The following is a 23720-nucleotide window of genomic DNA, read 5'->3' on the forward strand; positions in this document are numbered from 1 at the left end:
AAACTCACCCTCATGATTTTTCGGCTTTTCGTGGTTCTGCCTTTCGTGTTTTTCAGCCTTTTAGCCTTTCGTAATTTCAGCCTTTCGTGTTTCAACCTTTCATTCAAGTTTTCATTCAAATTTGAAAATTAGTGCGCCAAGCGGAATCAGAACCAACCGACTTCCGCTAGGTTTAGGATTGTTTGGGCCCCCAAATGAAACTAATAAAACGTGGGTCTGGAAAATTTATCACTTTGCCCCACCCTACTATGCATCGTAGGTGGAGCAGTAATAGTTATAACTTATTTACCGACGCACGTTTGAACCGTGCGAAGAAAACTTTTTTACTGCGGTTTTCGCGAAAAAAGTTTATTCGGAAAAATATTTTTCAGGGAAGTAGGACATCCGGGGAAATAACTTGCGGAGAATTAGTACATTCTGAAAAAAATCTTTCCGGGAAATGATCTTCGGGGAATCGGTACATTCGGGGAAACTGGTTTCGGAATAATGGTTTTCAGGGAATTGTTATACAAGCTAAGTCACATACATCTAATCACGTAATTTATTGAATGGCCCGCACCGTTTCGAACCAAAACATAAACGAGCAATGCTACTTTTTTACGTAATAGAAGTAATGTATAAAAAACGCTGAAACAAATCTTTATTCATTCAATTTGCTATCGGTTGAATAACTTTTGCTTGTCACAACGACCGTGAACAGTTTATGTAATTGAACTTTTATTAACAGATTGAACCTACCAATGCTAAAGCAAAACTAATTTTATATGTTCACTCGGCCGTTACAAAACTTTTCAAGTATAAATCTCGACAGAAATCTTTCAACTTTCTCACTCGCTTTTTTCCTGTGACAGCAAACAAAATATGTTTCACCCCCTAACAGTTTTTGCGCTTGGGTTGGTGCTAGGGTTTCAGATGTATGTTGCAGACGGAGTTATTATAACACAGGGTAAGTCAAAATTTACGGCCATTATCAGATTAAAAAGACATTTCTTTAACATTCCTATGTACATTAGATGTAACGCAAAGAATAAGCGCGCAATTGTCACCAGAGGAATCAAAGCAACATGGCACACAAAACTTCCACGAAGTAGACGCGTTCGGTGACGACTACGTCGATTTCGGGGCGCATACAGGACCGAAAGGGGCGTTCTATTGGCACGCTAATTTCCCTGTCGAAGATAGTGAAGTTGGCACCACGGACAGTAAGTATTTCCACAACAGGCAATCAAGCGACGATAACTATGACAACTATCGAAAGAAATAAAAATCAATGTGGTTTCGTTTATTAAAACGTGAATTTATTAATCTCCCACTCATTTCACTTTTCTGCTCTTGATTGCATTTCTTCTGCTAGAAATTTCGCTTCAGTATATTCGCTTACCAAACCCTTTTTGATAGCGTTCAACAAAATACGTACTTGTTAAATTGCCAGCACTTAATAAGTTATACAAGTTCATGCGATTTTAGCGCATATTTTTGAGTTTGGAATCAGCATACAATGAGTCTTGTTTTGTTAGTCCGCAGAGCGTTAAGAGTAATGCCCATATAAAACAACTAAAGCACTGTCCTAAGGAGAAATGAAATCGTTCTCAACCGAAGCCGGAAAGCAAAATGTGCATACCATATCCAAAAGCACGTAACGTTTCATTCATTCTTGTCGATTCACCGCAGTAACGGATAACCCTCTTCACCCGTAGAAAACATTACCACCAACTGCAGACTACCGATTAGATCAGCTTACATATGTTGACTCTTTGCAAGGTAATAGTCTTTTTTTTTTTAATCCAGAGAAATTCAATTTGATAGTTAAACTAACAGAAATATTTCTTGGGACCATTGCGTGTTAATTTGACTTTAATATAGTACATATTGTATATCCATTTATCAAATTTATTAAAGCATTACAATATTTGTTGCAACTTTGGGAAAGGCATGAAACGTTCCTGAACCCTAGCATACCGGTGTTTAATGTATTATTTGTTCTAGGATCCTTAAAATATTCAATACGTCTAGACACATGAAACGGTCGCACCCTTGATTGATGTCCCTACCTGAGAGAAACATACGCACAGTTAGAGAACATTTTCTTTATAATTTTTGTGTCTTTGTAACCAGCATATAACGATTACTTCTTTTTTCTAACGTAGAGCCTAATTCCTAGCATCCCAATTAATGACCGGTATTCACAAAAACAGTTGTATCTAAAAATCGAGTTGTGATTATAACTCAGGAGAAAATGGTCGTTACTGCGATTGTGACAAATTGAACTTGCCTGATTTCATTTATAGACAAACGTATACTAAAGAAATTGAAGTTTCTACCTAGTTGAATTGGCAATGAGTATAACGATAATATGAAGATGATGGCTTATGAAATGAGTACATGAACTGCGGCGTTGGCGTTATTATTTCTAGTACAGTTTTTTACTACTTCAATTGAATACCTTAAATGAATGGTGAACTGCCAATGGGATGTTAAATTACTTTCTGGCTTGTTTTCGGTCACGCAATGTTTTTCCTTTTTTCTTACTTTTTGGCTTGCTAAGTAGTTTAATTCCAGTGTAAATGTGATTTACGCTTACCTCTGCGCTTGCAAGTTTAACAAACTTTTGCCTTTTTTGTTTTTTTTTTTTTGTTTTAAATAATAATATATGCTTATAATTATTATTTATATTTTTATTTTAAGGTATATTATTTTTTTGTTTATTTTGTAGTGTGTATTACAATATTCGTTATGATATTCTTAAAGGAAATAGTCCGGTGTTCTTCTAGTCACATGTGGTTCGCCACGGCGTGGAGCTGGATCAAATTGCAGGCTGTAAGTTAAACAAGATATTTGTTATTTCTCAAACATGCCACAATAGATCAAATTACTATTGGTCGCAGTGGAAAATGTATCTAACAGGAAAAAAAAATCTCCAAAAAATAAAAACTCAAGTTTATGGCTTTTCTGTTTGAATGCACTTACAAGTGCTAACATATGCGGTGAGAAACTGTGTAGTTGTAACCTAAACAAAATAGATTAACAATAATGTATTCGTAATAAGCTGAAGTTAAGCACTTAGACGGCAATTATCAAAAACAATTTCAAATAACTATTACATACAAAATTAATATTTTTTTCAATAAATTGAGTATAAAAATAATTATAAAATAACCTGAGAATATAAAAAAAACTCAAATAAATTACAAGAGACTTCAGAAGACAAACAGAGGATAACACTGATTAAAAGCCTTAAAGTTCAACGGAAATAGAAAAGCGTCTACTTGAAATTATAAATACAGGCCATGTTCGATTTCGGCAACACGTTTAAATTTAAATTTTTTATGACGCCTACCGGACTAAAGAGAAAATTCAATAGTTAATTATATAACCAATCTGAACAGTGTTGTCCGATGCAAAGTTTTTATGTTGCCAAAATTGAACCGTGCCAAAAACAGAACGTGCCAAAATCGAACGAGGTCTGTACTATCAACATTTTACTGCTGTGCGTAATTTAGACATTACAAATGAATTTGGCAACCTTCTCGAGCTACATTCAAAATGCAATTGATAGATGTATAGTATACTTACAATGAAAACTTTAGTGCATCGTCTAATTCCATTAATGCTGCTTGGTTACCGCAACGATAACAGTAGTTTGGTGCAGAGAATATTGTAACAACATTGCGATCGTGACACCAATTGTATCCTTCCATTACAAGCTGGTGTGCCCGTGATACCAGTGTCAGACCGTTTGAGTGATTGAACAATTCTGATATATCCTAAAAATAATAAAAAAAAAAAACATCAATTAAACAACAGCTGCAGCAGAGAAGAATGTTTTACTTACCTGTCCGAAGGTATAACCGGCACCTCGTGGCGATATTCCCCAGCCACCTCGATCATCAGGATCAGACCATAGAAGATCACACATCGGTCCCTCGTGTGGAACTTCCTGTAATCTGTCCAACGCTCGGATGTGATCTAGCGTGTCGATCGAAGGACTGAGACCTCCATGCAAGCAGAAGATTTGACCGTCAACTAATGCTGTCAGCGGGAGATAATCGAACAAATCCGTGAAATATTTCCAAACGTTAGGGTTTCCATACTTCCGTAAACACTCATCATAGAAGCCATACACTTGTGTAATTTGCCGAGACTCGTGATTACCCCGCAAGATTGTGATTCTCTCGCGATATCGAACCTGTGTTATGCAAAAATATATCTGTCAAACATAAATCTACATTAAGCTTTTGAGGGATAAACTAATTACCTTGAGTGCCACTAGTAGCGTAACGGTTTCGACTGAATAATACCCACGATCAACGTAGTCTCCCATAAACAGATAGTTAGTGTCCGGTGACCGTCCGCCTATCCGAAACAGCTCCATTAGGTCGTGAAATTGGCCGTGGACATCTCCACACACTGTCACCGGACATTTAACTTCTTGCACATTTGACTCCTTTGCTAGGATTTCCTTAGCCTGTCAAACGAAAATGTTTTTTGTTACTTTTTTTTTGCAATAAAATTAAGTCGATGCTTTATATCGAAATAATTAAGAATTGATAAAATACAACAAAAGAGACTTGAATAAATTGTATAAATTCTAGTTCATTTAATTTGCCTCGACCCTTTACCTTTTCATTATTGTTTTTATCAAAACATTTATTTGACACGGCACTGTATCCATTAATTTTAAAACGATTTAATGTTGGTGGTGGATCGAAAAATATTTGACTCTTCAACTGTATATTTATTGTTTATATCAAAATATAATAAACCAAATGAGAAGTTTCACCGGACGTCTAAAGTTCTTAGATGAATTTCGAAACAACATTCAATTGATTTTTTTTCCTTTTCACCTAAATTAGATATCATACAAAAATACACTGTAAATCATTTTTTTTTATTTTTTTCGACGTCTTAAAATATATTCGCTTCGAATGAAATGAAATCTCGACGAAAAAATTTGCCGTAGTGTTGTGCGTAGCGTTTCTTAAATATACCGTCGTATGGCACCAGGTGCAAGGTAAGTGTTCAAAAATAAATTTGGTTTTTGTGCGCTTACTACTCTTACGCGTCTGAGGAAGTAAACGACATGAAAAACAGGAAACGGAGCAAGCAAGCTTGTGCATCTTTCGCACAGGCCATGAAAACGCATACATGAAAGTAAACAGTTTTCACTAACAGCCAAATTTACCTATTTCCCCTAAAATTTAGAACAAATATGTATTAAATAACGATGTTCAAACGATTCCTCTTAGCATTATAACAAAAATGCATTTATGCGTTAAATATAATATGTCAAGTTGTTCCTTATAGCGGAGTATCTTTTTTTTTTTTTTAAGGGGGGGGATTTGTTAGTAGCTTAAGTATTTATGATAAGTGAAGATGCTAGTACAGACAACAATAAGCTTAGTAAAGCATGCAAAGTTCTGTGGGCGGAGCCTAACACGCTTTAGTGCTTGGCGCTCGTCTTCGGATCGGGACACAACGAATAAAAAATAGCATCACACTGTGAATACCTTTTTTTCGTGCCTTTTTTATATTATGATTGTCGTTTACGCGTTGTGAATAAACGACGATGCAGGTGGCCAAGCTTGTAATTTTTCTTCAGAGAATCACTAGCGCGTAGAATATATCTTTCACTGCAAAAACAACTGCTCTCATACTGAAGGGTGAAACGACGCACTTGCATCGCACGTTAACTGCACAACAGAGCTCTCTACGGTGCTTTTACTGTGGTCTCTTAAGCATAAATCAAATGAGGGAAGTATTTAGGTAGGAAATTGTTTGCTTTGCATTTCGAAACTGAAAAGAAAAACAAATCCAGTCGCCTGTCACGCATGTTTGCTCTTCGAACGCTATCGAATTTATCTCAGCAGTGCGCACCGTTGTGTTCTGTGTCTTCTCACAAGAATGATTTAACACTCTTGTTTCGATCAGCGGTAGTGTAAGCAGTGTGTTGATTTTTCTGCAAGCGGCAGAAACTCAGCACAACGCAACAGAAAGAGGAGTGGTCCCTTTCCACATATTGAGGAGAATAACAAGCCTGCAGGTAACTATATAGTCCTTCAATTTCAAAGCTGGTACAACTTAAAATCGATAGTTTTCATTAATACGTGTTTGAATATTCGCGTCAAAGTTGTTTTGAATTCCACAAAAATCTTAATTTTAATTAGTTTTGACGTAGAATTACGCCTTACGACAACATATATAAGAGTACAAATTAAAAATCACTAAGAGCGTCACGAAAATTGTGCACTCTTAAATGCTTAAAACTCAGTCAGTGTCGATGCAGCCAAATAAATTGTAGGAAACTGATTTTGACAGTTTTTATTATCTGAGTGTGATGCTTCAAATCTATAAATTATTGTAATTAGTATTATACATTTAGTTATTCTCTTTTAGCTTACATTCAGTGTTCCTCCTAAATCTCCCTACACATGGGTGGAGGACTTGACGGTGATTCGTCAAGCGTATTTCCAAACACAAAGCTTAATTAAAAATTACAGTATAAATAACATTATAATAATAACATAATAGTAACAATTCAACAATATATTGAGATCAACACAATAATTGCAATTCGCTTTTTTTTTTTTTTGATTACGCTTGACTTATCACACCGCCGGTTTTAGTTTCGCATGACCTAACAAAACTAAATACTGGCGGGGTCTGTATACTAACCCTAAAACCACTAACAAAACCTCGTGACTAACGACCACCCATTGCACTCATATAATTACTAACCCTTCTCACTTCTCTGACAACTACTACTACTATTACTCTCATTATTATTATTTTTCTATATTTACATGTGTGTATGCATACGTTTTATTATAATTATTATTTCGCGAATTTATTTGTTCCCAGTGTCAATCCAAGTTGCGATCTAATGGCAATTTCTTTATTGCACCCAGCTCACCCACTTTCGCTTGATTTTGACGCAGTGTCGACCCGGCGTGTTGCCCGGGGCGCACCGTGGATTTGTCAGTTTCAATCTACCGTCGCACGTGCTTGATTCATAGACAGTTATCTGGCGTCTCTTTCTTACTTGCGTTCTAAATCGTGATGCCATTTCTTTATTCTTGGGTAGACTTGCACTGACCCTATTATTATGCAGTTGGCACCCTGAAATGGATAGTTGCGCAGCGAATGTTGAGCCAGTTTTGGCGCACCAATACATGAGCTCTGAATGTAGACAACTGCCTAGCATCTCTTTAGATTACGTCGTGAGTCGCAGTATCATTTCATTATTCCAGGTGTTGGCACTGACCCAGTGGAGTGGATAAATTCGCTCTCAGTTATACGTTTTTGGTAGAATGAACTTCATTGGGTGGTGGTATATGTTGACGGTCTGAATGTGGATGTATGTGACAGTACTTTTCGGCTTTGCCATTAACCATTCTCATTCTTTTTTTTTTCTTTTCTTTTTTTGCGGTTGCGAGACAAAATGCTTAATAGATCACCAGAACAACCGAAAGAACCATGGCAAGCATAGCAGTAACGCGGACGGACTTGCATGGGATATGCCGAAAGGTGCGACCGAGGATGAGAACACGGCATAAATGAGAGCAACAGACGCAACGACCACAAGTAAGACTGCCGGCATTGATATCGATGCAATGAGGCCTTGGAACAACAAAGGTATAGTCAACTCTGTGGTGAGTAAGGTGATATGAACCGGTAACAACAGGTACGTTCCCCATTTACAACACATAACTGCCGTTGAAACCTTCAGTCCAGAGTGAATTTGCTCACATGTGCCCTATTGGTCGCCAGCGACTGTTGCGTCATGAATTGCTCCTGGAGGTTTTGACATTATAACCTGGGCCTAGTGCAGAAGTAATTCGCTTACGGCGACCAGCTAGACAACCCACCCTAAGAAGAAGAAGAAGTTATTCTCTTTTAGCTTACATTCAGTGTTCCTCCTAAATCTGTCTTTTGGCTGCTGGGCACGTTTTAAAGTGTGCCACGTGTTTTAGGTTAAGCTGAAGTAGGGCATATTTTTATTATTTCTAATTTAAGCTACAAATATCAAATACCTCTTACTTAATAACTCCTATTCAACCTCAATGACATTAATAAAACACTACTTTTAACAATTTATATTTTACTTTTAGATACATTCACTTTTATTAGAAACACGTCTTGCTGCTATCGCCTCTGGACTTAGAAAGAAAGACCGATCACCTGACAGTTTAAACACTTCCGCCGCAGATCGTTGTCATTTGAGGCGCCGCTTTGACGGTTGTCAAGCGCCCTTCGGGATCATTATTAACCAGGGTGGCTAGTTCGACGGTTTCTCCGCTAACAGTCAGTTTCCAACGAATTTCCTTCATTCTTACATTAATTTCAAGATTGGCAATATTAGTAATGCGTCCAACAGTGTGCAGAAAATTGTGATTTTGCGATGCTAACTATTGTACTATTGAAAAATGTAGAATTTTGTTGAAGAAGGGACGTATAAAAGCTAGCATGCTAAAGATTACTGGATTACTGCAGCTAGTGTACGGTTGACGCTTGAATGCTGGACTGAACCGCAGCAACCAGAGCAGCAACTGATTTTATCGCAGCAAGGCTTAACAGGCGACTCATTCGCTCGCAGCGTTCCACAGCATACAGACCAGCCGGCGAACCGCAGCACTGCAGAGCATTGTTGAACGTTTTTGGCCATGTTAGTAATTTTGTGTCCGGGACTGTCGTGTCGCATTTGCTTACACCCATTTGGCCATTGCTAATAGCTGTGAGTGTGCCGGTAGCCTGTGTTTACGATAGTTATATCTTGTTTGCTTGATTGCTGTGTTCGCGGAGCGGAGAATTACAAGTAAACTAGAATTATCCCGTGTCATGGTGAATGACAATCCAAAATCAACCCTTCTCTTCAAGGTTACCAATTGAGTCGAAAGAGATTTAGCAACAAAATTTATTGCTTCACACTATTAGATTGACTTTGTATGTTATTGTCATTGTTTTTTAATTGACATAAAAACAGACTGTCAGAATTCTACGTTAACCTTACGGTTGTGTCTTATAAACACTCTTTTTCCTTTTTTAGGACATTCTGAACTGGACCGCACATCTACTTAAAAAATTATATTTGTTATGAATTTTGAAACGGGTCTTGTTGAGCTACTTTTGGATTGAAGCTGTTCGTTTTTGGTTTTCGAGCTAGTAAAATTCTTGGTGCTCTTTTAACAATCACGACAGGCACAATATCGAACTGAACTAATATTTCATTTCTATCAGTAATGTGCTGTCAAAATATGCGATGACTGACATAACTGAAATGATTACTAAAAACAGTTTAGTGTGTGGCATAAAATGCCACTTTTCAATATGCTGCGCGGAAATTACACGTTTTGAAATTATATCAAATCATCAAGGCATAGGTTGCAACTAGCAATAAAAACATTGCGCGTTGATGTCTGCGCATTTTGACATAGTTTAACCAACGCCGGGAACATCCCGCTTGTGTAATATTATACAATTTGATACCTAAACGCTATAGAATAAAAATAGCCGTAGCACTTTTAAACATATCTATACCATCCTGTTTACACATAGATGCAGAATGTGTAACACATCGGTCACTGACCGTTTCTACGAATGTTCATCAAATTATTTTCGTTCAGTAATATGCTTGCATACATACCTTAGAAGATTGCAAAAAACGGAACGATTGAATCGATTTGATCTGAAGATTCGGAGATATAGATGTCAAGCTTGCAGTTGACAAAACAAATTGCCAGTGGACTTTGCGATAATATCATCACCATTAATCATCAAACTGTTGCTTCTAGACTGTCTCGTTACTGCACCTACAAACTGCTAGTTGACGTGATAATGGTTATCTTATTTTCTAATTTCATTATCGTGACTTACCAACATATTCAAGAATGCATGTATTTGTGAACTTAACAGTAGTACAAATGCGATTCCGGAGAGCTAGGGATAACAGTGGCAGTGGTAGCGACCTTGGAAGGTTAGTGAAACATTGGTAAGAGCTTTTGTACGCATTTAACGAGGTACATCGTACATCACTCTCAGCTCTATAATTAGAATATGCGAAACATCTGCTATATGCGTGGTGCTAATGCTTTCCTGAGATCATAGACTTAACCGTAACCGTAAGTTAGGCGTACTGTTGTAATTTGTAAGAAACAATTCAAACCAAAAATTTTCCAAGATTCCAAGATCCGAGGGATCGAACAAAACATATTTCAAGATGTCCCCTTTAAATAACACTGGTCGACTAAGTGAAAAAAGTTGCTGTTGCAAATGCAACGAGAAAGACAGTTTTTTCCGATTTGATAACGTATATTTTGTAGATTGTAGCGTACGCAACGTAACGTTAAAAAATTCCTACCGGAGAAACATAATTGTACGGTAGTGAATAACTATTAGGTTAAGTTAATACTAAATTTTACATGTGTATATGGGTTTTAAATGAGTTTATGTGGGTAATGTACAATATAGCATGTAATGACTAATATATAGTATATAATAGGTAATTTATATAAGAATGAAAGATAAGTCAAAAAGCTTACGTTTAATGCCTCTTTTTTAACTCGTTTTCCTAGGCAATCAGTAACAATATTGTTTCCGGTTCTGTTTTCGTTAATTATTTGTTGAATTCTCTCGTAGACATTCGGGCAGCAGCTCGTTTTTAGACCGTACTTAGGACCGTACTATTAGATCGTAAGTTTTAGCTTCACAATTTTAATTATGCTTTTAATTTTTCACTTAGTTTTATTTAGTGTTCCAATTTTTAATAATTTTAGTAACTATTCGTGTATAGATATATAAGTAAACTGTTAGTTTAGCAAATTTTAATAGCCGCACGTTTTCGTTCACACCTCCAGTCGTCAGAATCTTTTTTTTCTTTTTTCCCTCGTTCTTCCGTTCTGCTGACGTTCTGTAGTGACAGCCAGTGGCGCCTTGACAACGCACAGGGCTGTGTGTTACTTTGACCGCTGCGTTTCGCATTGAAAGGGTTGGACCGAAGTGCGAAGCGATGAAAGATCGCGACACTCCCCCCAATACTTCGTGATCAAGGGTCCGACGTACTTACGGTTGCACTAAGGTCCAACACCGCAAGTTTTACGGCCGGTCTCTCCAGGATACCATTAGCTGTCTGCACCTGAGCGCGACGAACCTGTCCATCCTTCGACCGGATTGCATTCACTACCCGACCTTTGGGCCAACAGTTTCTCGGTAGCGTCTCATCCACCACGATGACAATATCTCCTTCGGCAATAGGCTTCACCGGCTGAAACCACTTCGTCCTTCGCGTCAACGTTGGTAGATATTCTGCTATCCATCGTTTCCAGAACCGGTTTGCGTAGATCTGGGACATCTTCCAGGTGTGTTTCAGGGCATGATACTTATCGTCGAACGCGATCGGGGGCTTAGAACCGTCTGACGATCCGAGTAAGAAATGGTTCGGTGTGAGTGGGGATGACATTTCGTCATCCAGCGGTAGCTCGGTTAAGGGTCTAGAATTTACGATTAGTTCGATCTCCGCCATCATGTTTCTTAAAAGCTCGTCGGTGGGTGTGCGCGAAATTTGGAGGTGCTTTAGAGTTTTTTTAACAGACTGAACGAGACGTTCCCAGGCTCCGCCGAAGTGTGGAGATGCAGGTGGGTTAAATGTCCATTTTGTGTCACTAGTGACAAAATATTCCATCAACTTCTCCTGATTCAGCTTCTCTAGCTCTTGCTTTAGCTCGCGACTGGCTCCAACGAAGTTAGTTCCCCGATCACTCACTATTTCGAGGGGCGTACCTCTTCTGGCAATAAAATTCCTGATGGCAAGTATGCATGAATCTGTTGTGAGACTGTGTGCAATTTCTAGGTGTATTGCTCTAACGGTGAGGCAAGTTATCAATACCCCCCAACGTTTTTTCGGTTCGTCTTCCAACAACAACATACATCGGACCGAAATAGTCGATGCCTATGTAGGAGAAGGGGCGACAAAAGGCCTTCAGCCGCGTAGAAGGAAGTGCGGACATCTCTGGGGCAAACGGCTTCGCAAGGCGGTTTTTACAATACTGGCATCCTGCACGCACCCGGTTATAAGCTGAGCGAAGCTGAGGCACATAGAACCTACGCTGAATTTGGCTGAGCACGGTCTGGTGGTTGATATGACAATATCTTTGGTGAATTTCAGCGATAATGAGGTCTGTAACAGGATGACGTTTGGGCAGCAGTACCGGATGCTTGGTACGCTCGTCCACAAATTCGCACGCGTCTATTCGGCCTTTCATACGTAGAATCCCATCTTCGGAAATGAATGGACTCAACCTGTACAACGGACTACTTTTCGGTAATGCTTTCTTCCAGGGTACCTTGTTCGGTTTGTGCAGTGACTCTATTTCAGGAGCGAACACAGCATTCTGCACCAGTTTGAGGATGAAAATTTCTGCTTCCTTGAGCTCTTTTTGAGTCAGCACTCCAGTAACGATATTCTGCTTCGCTTTTTTCCTACGAACGTTCGCTGGGAACCGTTTCACAAATGCCACCTGGCGTAGAAGCCGTTTCCATTGTGAGAACTTCTCCCATCGAAACAGCGCACGCTCTTCGACGTGATGGAGCACGTTTGGACGTATTTCCTCGACGGTGTGCCCGTGATTCAAAGTTGTAACGGGCCATTCAACCCTTTGATCCCACAGGTATTCAGGACCTCGAAACCAGCGACTTGTAGGAGACAGATCCGGCAACCTCTGCCACTTCGTGGCATCATCAGCAACGTTTAGTTTCGACGGAATCCAGTTCCATTCAGTTGGTTCGGTCAACTCCAGCATTTCACTGACTCGTACTGCAACGAACTGGCTATATTTACGGTGGTCCGAATTTATCCAGCAAAGCACGTCACGTGAATCTGTCCAAAAAAATCTTTGAGTAGGTTTCAATGTGTGCGACTCCATTACATCGTTCGCCAAACGGGCTCCGATTACTGCCGCTTGAAGTTCCAGCCTAGGAATCGACACGTACCTCAGGGGTGCCACTCGGGTCTTAGCCCCGATTATCGCGCACTCAATGGTGTCATGTTCTTCGAAGCGTAGGTACGCAACTGCTGCGAATCCGTTTTCAGACGCGTCGACGAATATATGTAGCTGTATCCGATTTTGTTCTCCAATGCCAGTTTTCTCTCGGTAACACCTTGGAACTCGTACATCCTCCACGTGAGGAAGAACTCTTAGCCACATTTGCCACTTCTCCCATTGCTCACTTGCGATGTGCTCGTCCCAATTAACACCACTGCGCCAGATCTCTTGAAGCAAGATTTTCAAGAACATCAGGAAATTTGCCAGTAATCCAAGCGGATCGTACACCATCATCAGGGTGCTCAAAATCTGACGCTTTGTCGGTATGACGCGGCCTTGTAGTAAATCTGCACTTATCCTCGGAGAAACTTTGAAAGTAAAAGTATCGGAAGCGGTGCACCACCACATACCAAGAACTTTCTCCGTCCCCAACTCGCTCGACAGATTTAAGCTTTTTTCGCCCGGCTCCGCCTCCAATTCTTGAAGTACTCGCTTTGAGTTCGACAGCCAATTACGTATTTCGAATCCAGCCTGTGAGTGGATAAAACGGACGTCTTTTGCAAGCTTCACCGCCGCCTCTTCCGACTCCTCACTAGAAAGCATATCGTCAACATAATGCTCTTTCAGTATAGCCTCGGCCGCTCTTGGAAAGCGGGATTGGTATCGTAGTGCGTTATGGTTTTTAACGAACTGCGCACAACTAGGTGAGCACGTCGCCCCGAATGTCATAACTTTCATCGCGTAGACATCTGGACTTCGGGATTGATCGCCATCGCGCCACAGGAATCTTTGGCATTGCTGGTCGGTTCTGTTCACCAACACCTGGTGGAACATCTCGCGGATATCACCCGTAACAGCAATTCGGAACTCCCGGAAACGGTGTAACACAGACGGAAGAGAAGTAAGTTGGTCCGGACCACTGAGTAAAAATGAATTCAGCGAAGTTCCCGCCACCTTTGCAGCCGCATCCCAGACTATGCGAAGCTTTCCAGGCTTGTTTGGGTTAACCACGGGAAATATTGGGAGATACCAGACACGCGGGAATTCCTCGGACAGATGAGTCTTTGTCAACTTCTCGATGTATCCGTTTCGCTGATAATCGTTGATCTTCTCCTTCAAAATTCGTGCCAGTTCGGGTTCTCTTTGCATACGCTTCTCTAAGCACACCAACCGCTTCATTGCCATTGGTTTACTGTCCGGTAGTTGAGCATTGTCGTAACGCCAGAGTAATCCGGTTTCATATCGCCTACCTTTCACCTGGGTCGACGATTCCAGCAAACGTACCGCTCGATCATCGTCTTTTGATAAAAGTGGCTTGGTAAAGCGCGCAACTCCGAGACTGTCTAACGAAAAATATGCTTTTACCGTGTTATGTAGTTCCGCATCCTTTCGCTCACATCACGCGCATATATGGAGGTTATTACACGCCGGAGAGTCTGATACCGCTGGAGCAGCTGTCGACAACGGTCCAAAGATTATCCAACCTAGACGTGTTCTAGCAGCAATCGGTTCATGTATCATTCCCTCTCTGCTATCCAGCGCATGTCCCAGGTAGCAGTTATCTACTCCGATGAGTATCCTTGGTTGAACGTTCTGATATGAGTCAGTTGGTAAATCCGTCAAATAATCGTATTGGTGTACCAGTTCGTTCATGTTCAAAGTTTGTCGCGGTAGAGCAAGATTTTCAACAGTATGCACCTTCGGAATCCAATACCTCTTAGTGTTGTGCGCTCCAGAAATCTCCAACGCAAGTTTTACGGAATTAGCTTCTTGCCGTTGTTGATTCGCTATCCATCCCAGACATAACGGATATGATTCGCCTTCGATTCCCAGCTCTTCCAAAAGGCCGTGCTCCATTAAAGTTACTGACGAGCCTTCATCCAGGAAAGCGAAAGTGTGAACAGATTTTCCCCTTCCATAAACGACTATCGGAGCGTATCTGAAAAGAATCTCAGAGGTCTTACTGACATGAGCATTGCAGCTTGCGGTATTATTTTTCGTGGCATCTAATGAAGTTGATGGTGGAGAATTTGCATTCCGCTGGTATCTAGAGTCATCGTGTAACAGCTTGTGGTGCAGATAAGAACAACCGTTTCTGCCGCAAACTTGTTTAATCGCACACGCTCCAAAATGCTTCGTCAGACACTTCCGGCATAGTTTATTTTCCTTCAATGCTGTCCATCTGGCTCCCACATCAAATGCCAGAAACTTTTTACAGTTCTCCACCTTACTGCATTCACTGTGACAGATGACGCATTGTTTATTTGCCGGTTTCGCCGTCTGACTGTAGGGGGTCCCTGTGTTGGACGCTGAGCTCGAACTAGATTCAAGGTGTACACATACCTCTTCCTTACGACCACGTCTCTCAGGTTTTCCAATGAAAGGGCCAATCGATGACGGGACTGAAACCACGCAAGCTGCTTCAACCAGCTCACCGAGCCAGTCACTAAAATCCGCTAGCGTAACTGCATTCAATGTCTGGCGTCGTCTCGCCCAGTCCAGTTTGATGGATGGTGGTAGTCTCTCGACAAGTTCTTGAAGGAGTGCCACGTTACAAAGATGATCATTCAACCCACAGGCTACAATTGTGGCACACATATTCTGTACTGCGACTCCGAAATCGATTAAAGTTCCGAGTTTATCGGTCTTCGGCGATGACATTTCCCGAATTTTGCATACCAAAGAGTGGACGATTACTTCCGGCCTGCCGAATAGCGTTCGCAATGTGTTTATAACGCCTTCAAGCCCCGCTGGATATAACAAACGACTACGTACTGATTCGAGTGCCTTTCCTCTTAAACAACGTTGAAGTCGCAGCAGATTCTCCTCGTTACTGTAGCCACACATTCTGGTGGTACTTTCATAGGAGGCAATAAACAGAGGCCACTCCTCAGCATTACCAGTGAAGATCGGGAGCTCTTTTGCCACTGCATGGCGCGCAGCAAGTTGACTTCCGCTCAGCTCATGAGACAAATGCGAACGTTGGTTCGGGTCGAAAGGATACGCATTGACGTTTAGATTACTGCGGTTGTTCAGTACCGAAGCATGACGAGACACTTCTATCGTCCTCAAACGTTCATCTAAACTTTTGGCTACGGAATCCTGTCTGTTTGCCATCTCCTGAAGCTGTTTCTCCATTCGTTCGACCGCCTTGCACATATCTGCAGCTACATGGTTTCCACTTTCTACTGCAGTTGAATTCGCATTTGGTGGAGGTACGACAGTCTGAGCCTTCAACTCCTTTCGGACCTGTTGCTCTTTTTCCCTTAATCGAATCTGGAATTGGCGCTGCAGGTCACTTACTGCATTCTGCATCTCTTGGTCCTTTTCTTGTAGCAATTTTTCGTACGCTTGTTGTTGTCCTTCGAACCTACTTTGCATTTGATCCATCATTCTTTGCAACTGTTGAAGTTGCAAGCTCTGTTGTTGTTGGTTGCTTGACGATTTTTTGTCCGCTCCACCCGGTGCAGGTATCGTAGTGGGGATAGATGCGTCCTGGGATGTATGCTCCGCTTCGCACGACGAACAACTCCAGTCTACGTCTTCGATTCCTGCATCGACACCTACGCACTTAAAATGAAACCATCGGCAACATTCGTCGCAGCACACCATTTGACTATTATCCGGATCATTGCACTCTCCACAACTCACACCCGGCTTAGGCCCTTTAGCACGACTATCTCTCGGCATATTTAAGCTCACCCCGATCGCGACTAAACGAATTTTTTAAAATGTTGCAAATGCAACGAGAAAGACAGTTTTTTTCCGATTTGATAACGTATATTTTGTAGATTGTAGCGTACGCAACGTAACGTTAAAAAATTCCTACCGGAGAAACATAATTGTACGGTAGTGAATAACTATTAGGTTAAGTTAATACTAAATTTTACATGTGTATATGGGTTTTAAATGAGTTTATGTGGGTAATGTACAATATAGCATGTAATGACTAATATATAGTATATAATAGGTAATTTATATAAGAATGAAAGATAAGTCGAAAAGCTTACGTTTAATGCCTCTTTTTTAACTCGTTTTCCTAGGCAATCAGTAACAATATTGTTTCCGGTTCTGTTTTCGTTAATTATTCGTTGAATTCTCTCGTAGACATTCGGGCAGCAGCTCGTTTTTAGACCGTACTTAGGACCGTACTATTAGATCGTAAGTTTTAGCTTCACAATTATAATTATGCTTTTAATTTTTCACTTAGTTTTATTTAGTGTTCCAATTTTTAATAATTTTAGTAACTATTCGTGTATAGATATATAAGTAAACTGTTAGTTTAGCAAATTTTAATAGCCGCACGTTTTCGTTCACACCTCCAGTCGTCAGAATCTTTTTTTTCTTTTTTCCCTCGTTCTTCCGTTCTGCTGACGTTCTGTAGTGACAGCCAGTGGCGCCTTGACAACGCACAGGGCTGTGTGTCACTTTGACCGCTGCGTTTCGCATTGAAAGGGTTGGACCGAAGTGCGAAGCGATGAAAGATCGCGACAGTTGCCCTTCATAAATTATAGTTTTTTAACCATTCCTGTGAATGTTGGCGCCTCTGGTGAATGCAGAAGTGCATCACAAGGCAAGCAATTGCTCCCCGTGTTCGTTGCTTGTACGTTTACTTACGGGAAAGTCTCTGGCACCAAAATTCACAGGAATAGTTAAACAGTTATTTCATTTCATTTTTTTTCAATTTTTTGCGCGGGTTGCTTTTATCTATTACTCAAAAACGGTACAATATATCGACCTCATTCCAATAACATTTTCCGGTTCAGGCCAAAAGTACATGATTACATGATCCAGTCTCTAAAAAACACTATTTTTGGCGTGAATACAAAAAATTTAAAACATTGCATTCTTTCAGATTGTCCACTGTTATAGTCAATTTTTTATTTTCACTTTTAACTCAAAAGACGCGGTCCCATACAAATTTGGAACACATTCCCCCTCGTAAAAAGTCCTTAGTGTAGTGGGATAGTAAGACAAACAATGGGTTATTATGAAAAAGCACTCGAAGCAATCACAAAATTACTTAAGTCAACACTTGGGTACAAGGCCCAATACAATAGGGGTCTTCATGCAGCGCTCGTATATAAATACTCAGGCGTTGAATTAATACTGATCAACAAAAGCCAAACAATTACCTGCAAGCTCAAACTACCGCAGAGTAATTGTTTGCCCGGTTCGTCGCTTCTACGTTTGCTTACAGGAAAACTTATTTAAATCTCTGAAGAAATTATCTTTGCTAGGGGTACCAAAGTTCACAAAAATGGTCTCACAAAAACAGCTCTTTCATTTTTTCCAGTTTGAGATTTTGGGGCAAAACCTGTGTTGACTAGTGTTATGAAGAAGTTTATGTAGCGGTGGTCAGGTATTCAATCATTCGTTATCCAGTGGAGCTTGCTTCAACATGGATGTGGACCAGATGGTCGTTGTTACTGCATTCGCGGCCAAACCGTTTCGGTGCAAGGTGAAGTGGGTGATGAGCAAATATCCAAGGAACAATTGAATGCTGGAAAATTTTGACTTGCAACGATCACATGTAGATACATGTTAATACTGGATGCTGGATAGAAGGAAGATGCTCTTCGTGAAAATATATGTTGATGCGCTGCTAATATTTACCAACTATTGTCAATTAAAAGGCATTCAAAAATATTTTCGATGCAGAAATTCAACATGAAGGATATGGATAAGGTCTCCCAACCTCTGTTTTCGGATCAAGAGGCACCAACACGGTGACAAGCTTTCATTAGATCAACAAGCATATCGTTCGAAATCGTTCGACGTTTTGGAATGTTCAATGTAAATCCGGTAGCTACTCCAGCGGATTAAAGTTCTAGACTAGTCTGGGGTATCTAAAACTAAACAAAGAAAGATGGAATTAAGTAATGTACCATATAAGAAAGCAGTGGTTTGTTGAACAAACTACTCGAACCACAATAATGTTTGCTGTAAATACAGTAAGTCGGCTTTCTCCCAATTCTGACAGACAGCATTAGGAAGCTTTGAAGCAAATCATCTGATAACTCAAGGGTACAACAACGCAGAAGTTGCAATTTACGGTACCTAGACGAAGCTGGTCAAGGGGAGATCCTTTTTTTTATAATAGAAGCTTTAACCTAAAGGGTCATTCGCGTCTTAACCCGATATTTGAAGATCGGGTACTGGATATGTTTTTACGATGCGTGGAGCAGCCATAGCCTAGAGCGTGGAAAAGCAATCATCAGTGGCTCTTTGATGTTGTGAGGCCGAGTATATGGCATTGTCTCGAAGTACTCAAGAAGCCATGTTGTGGAACAACTTTCGATCAGAATCCACCAACGTAAGACCGGTTTCGATTTTCTGTGACAATCAGTCAACAATCAGCATCGCAAACAATTGATCCTACAAATCTCACACAAAGCACATTGGTATTCGTCACCATTTTGTTCATGAGAGTTAAGAGAACGGAGTGGTTAATCTCAGTTACACATCTATTAAAAGTCAACTGGCACATGGGTTCACCAAACCAATGAGCATACAGAACTAACTAGTTTTTTTCCTTTATAAAAATTATGGACTATGAAGGAGTAATGTATAGTAACCCATGATTATAAGTTACTTAGTTACCGAATTATTGGCAATAAATTCCTTTTTGTATCCCTCAAACAAAAAGCATCGTTCTTAGGTCGTCTGTTGGATCGAAATACTGGCTATAACATAATAATAGATATTCTGTTGCTGTTGTTTGAATGTGTTGATTTCAATTTGTCTAGACAAAAGCAAAGTGAAGCCTTGGTGCTACAATCCAATTCTGCTTATTATTCACTGACTTCGCAATCAACTGTTTAATGTACAGGACAATTGCGAGGGCCTACGATCCTACTAACACTAACAGTCTCTCCAGAATCAAGACTAGAACCGACGACGAGAGTTAGGCCAGCATCGTATCTTGAGACCAACTGGAAGGTGGATTTGTCGATACACAACACTTGAAATATTTTTGTAAGAGTTTCGTTTGTTTAATGCAGTTAAAAACCACGTTATGTCACAACGCAAAAATTGTCTTGCAGCACACACGTAAAAATAATATGTGTATGTTATATTATAATATGTGTATGTTTAATAGATTAACACATTTGCCTTGAATTACGAATCTATTTAGAATAAAAATTCATTTCAGGTAATATCTTTTTTTTTTTTGTTGGATGCCTTTACTTTTCACAACATTTGAAAACACCTGTTTAGTGTAGCCATTAAAAACAAACCTGACTATATGATTCGTATTTCCATTAGTATTATTGAATGTGTTTATTATCAGAAACTATCATTTCGCAATCGCAAAAAATATTCACCGTGTAGAATATAAGTGAATATTTACTTATATGTCGCCTGATTTTTGAATAGCTCCTGTTTGTGAATCACATTTCAAAGCAATCTTTTTTTTGTGAATACTTGTTTGCTCTATTGCGCGACTTAAAGCCAAACATAAAACTTTTTTCTGTTTCAATTTTGAGGTGTTCTAAATTGTTAAGTGATAACTTGGTTTTTTTTTTTTTTTGCATAAAGTTGTAGAAATCATGACACAAAAAAGCTGGCGGAGCTTAGAATCCCTTGTCATATCAGCGATATCATGAAACAAGTTTTGTTCATACTAGTTTGATACTTGTCACTCTAGCTACATTGTAACCAAACCAGCATGAAATCACATTGGCCAATGTCCTCTGTGAAATAAAAAAAAAGGAAAGAGAATTCCGGCTGACGAACGCAAGTATCGATCGCTTGCAAGAGGAATAACATTTCATGTAAAAATAGATCCCACGACCTTTCAACATGCGAGTATGTGTAGCCAAAAGATAATAAATGAATCATTGCGACTACACTATTTTATCATTTCAAACTCGATAATACCTAGTACAAATTGCAACTTCATTAAAACTGATGGAAAAGTTCAAGACATAAGGGATAGAAAGAGAAAAGAATGTCTATACGTATACAAAATTACATTCTCTTGCTGCGGCATTAGTAAGATTTAATATCTCGCCGTCGTTCGCTGTATGCGTGTATGCACCGGAATTTATAGCCGATTCCGGAAATTATTCACTGCTATGAAACAAGACCCAAATCACAAGAAAATTTTTGCCTGCCAACACGTACCTTATCACACAGGGTTTTCACTTGGGTTTCGGTCAGTTGTTTGCACTCGTTCAGTTGTTCGATCCACTGGTCCAAATCTTTCAGTGTCGCCTTGTCCTCCATCCTGCTTTCAAGTTTGCAATTTGACTGACGGGTGCAATACTTCTATTTTTGTTTAACTATGGAATCAGACAATACACTTCGCACTACACAGCACGACCAAACCGTTTCGGTGCAATTTTCTATCAATCTTGCACTCGAAAAAATCGAACAAAACTTGGACCGAACGGCAACTTCCGAATCGTGACTTCCAATCTCAAGCACACTTCTAACAAAATGGCCGCAGCGTTGATGGAAAATCAGAGATATGAGATTTTTGATAGACTGAACGAATGTCGACAACTCGTTAACCTGTCAAATGCACCGCTCCTTAGTCGATTTTTACTTTTAACACAAAATGTTTGTTTCACTTTTTCCGCAATTTATGCTATGCTGTACACTTTTCGGAATTTCTTGTGCAGAAGTCTAATTCACCACGAAAGATATCCAAAAATGATTGAAAACGAATCGAGTCAAACTAATTTACAAAAACTAAGATCACGATATACAATGAATCAGTATTATTCACACAAATGTTATTTCATAGCCAATGATAGAGTAATAATCACTGTCCATACGCAAAAAGTACTATTTTATATCAGGTGCCAGTATATTCTATATTTCTTCATACGCACCCAACCAGATAAGAAACAATCGAAGTCAAGGTGTACAGAGGAATAGCAATGGGCGATATTGTATCGGTATCGGAAATATCGATACTTTTGAGACGATATTTCGATTTTTTGGATCGATACACAAGCGTCCGATACTCGACCGTATCGATACTGAAAACCGCGATATTTGTATCGATATTCTTTTATGCATACGGACCAGCTAGCTGACATGTTACAAGGGCTAACATCTCAATGTGTACACGAGATCACCGCCACTTTTGATACGCTATGTTATGCTGTCTGTCAGCGTTAGTGGAGCCCACACATCGTAGAACCGCTGCGATGTTGGCTGCGATAAAGCAAAGCAAATCGGATGGAGATGCCAGCTAGTTGATACGAGCTGGAACCACTGAAAAGCTGCCACTGTCAGTATAAGTATCGCACAAGTCTATTTGCAATAGCAAAACTTAAGCCTGTATTACACTCTTTGACCAAGCGTCAAATATTTGGCACTTTTTGACAGATAAAAATTTGGTCGAAGATAATTATTTGTCACTCTCCAATTTTAACATGAGGCAAACACGGGCAAACAACAACCATGATGTCAAATAAATTTGACCATTATGTCAGAAGGTAAAAAATTTGACCATTAGGCAAAGAGTGTACTACAGGCTTTAGATGGAGAAATAGATAGAGAGAATGTTGTGAGCCAAACGAACTGTCAAAATCTGAGCCAAACGCAGCATAGGGCCAAATTCGAAATTTGTTTTACTTAAGCCACACATTTAAAGCCAAAAAGGAGTGCTCAATAATAACGTGTTCTCAAATACTTTCAAAAATAGGCATAGCTCTACGTTGCATTATTAAGGCACAAAACTTATATTGTTTCTCTGACAATTGATTAAAATATTGTTTGTTTACATTTATACTAAGCTTCATTTGTTTTTATTTCAATTAATTCTACTTTCTGCGTTAAAATGCATCCACAAACCTCTCAAACGAAATTCAACGTTATCAGAAATGATGTTTGGCTTCGATTTAGTTGGGCTATAACCCAACGAGCGGGAGCCCAACTAAAACGTAGCCCAACGAGCGAAATTTGACTGTATTTTAAAAACAAATATAAGTTTTCTGGTTACACTGTTCAGATCGAATATTTGCAAGCGGAAACTAACTCATGCTTTCCGTCGACACAAGTTAGAGTACAAGTGAAAAAAAAATTGCAATATTTATTAGTTAGAAAAATTAAGCGGTAGACTTCACTATCTTATTTTTGCTGACATATCTAACTTTTTTTTGTCATCAACTTTCTCATCAATTAATATGGAAGTGTGTCAATAATTTATACAAATAAGACGGGAGCTTCACAGCCCATTGGGCCAGTGAATACAAATCTTGAAGATATAAGTTGTTTAATTCATTTGATTGCCAAAGCTCAGAATTTCTGCATTACCTGTATGTATTTGTTTGTGAAGTCATTTGATTCATGCTGCTCTAGAGAATGCGGATAGATACCAGAAAAACAACAAAAAGTCGGCACATCAAATTTTTATTGCTGGAAACCACCAAAATTTTGCTGATTTTTGGTGTGCTGTGCCTCCAGCAATCTGTTCAGCAAATTGAAATTTGCTAATTATTCAGTAAAAGTGACAGGTCGTTTGCTGCATGTTCGGTTAAACATAAAACAACTTGCTTGTTGTCAGCTATGACAATTTGCTGTTCATTCAGCAAAGCATAAATCAATTTGCTGGTTAACCAGTTAATTCAAGGGAACCATGTTTTCGTCAGGCACCAGATTCCATCCGCCCATCGGATCATAGGCAAATTACTGTTGAACTAGACTTAGATATGGTCCCATATTCGC

General features: G+C 39.6%; 1 protein-coding gene across 1 annotated transcript; it reads right to left on the reverse strand.

Annotated features, from left to right (window-relative positions):
- Positions 1 to 1276: 1276 nt before the first annotated feature.
- On the reverse strand, positions 1277 to 21914 carry LOC129727131 (serine/threonine-protein phosphatase PP2A). The gene is made up of 5 exons (XM_055684620.1): positions 21165 to 21914; positions 4256 to 4465; positions 3833 to 4186; positions 3574 to 3764; positions 1277 to 2815 (listed from the first exon to the last, which is right to left on the reverse strand). Exons 1-5 carry the CDS (start codon positions 21264 to 21266, stop codon positions 2743 to 2745), a joined length of 930 nt encoding a protein of 309 aa, XP_055540595.1. The 5' UTR covers positions 21267 to 21914; the 3' UTR covers positions 1277 to 2742.
- Positions 21915 to 23720: the final 1806 nt, after the last annotated feature.

This window comes from Wyeomyia smithii, chromosome 3 (assembly GCF_029784165.1).
Source record: "Wyeomyia smithii strain HCP4-BCI-WySm-NY-G18 chromosome 3, ASM2978416v1, whole genome shotgun sequence".
Classification (NCBI taxonomy): domain Eukaryota; kingdom Metazoa; phylum Arthropoda; class Insecta; order Diptera; family Culicidae; genus Wyeomyia; species Wyeomyia smithii.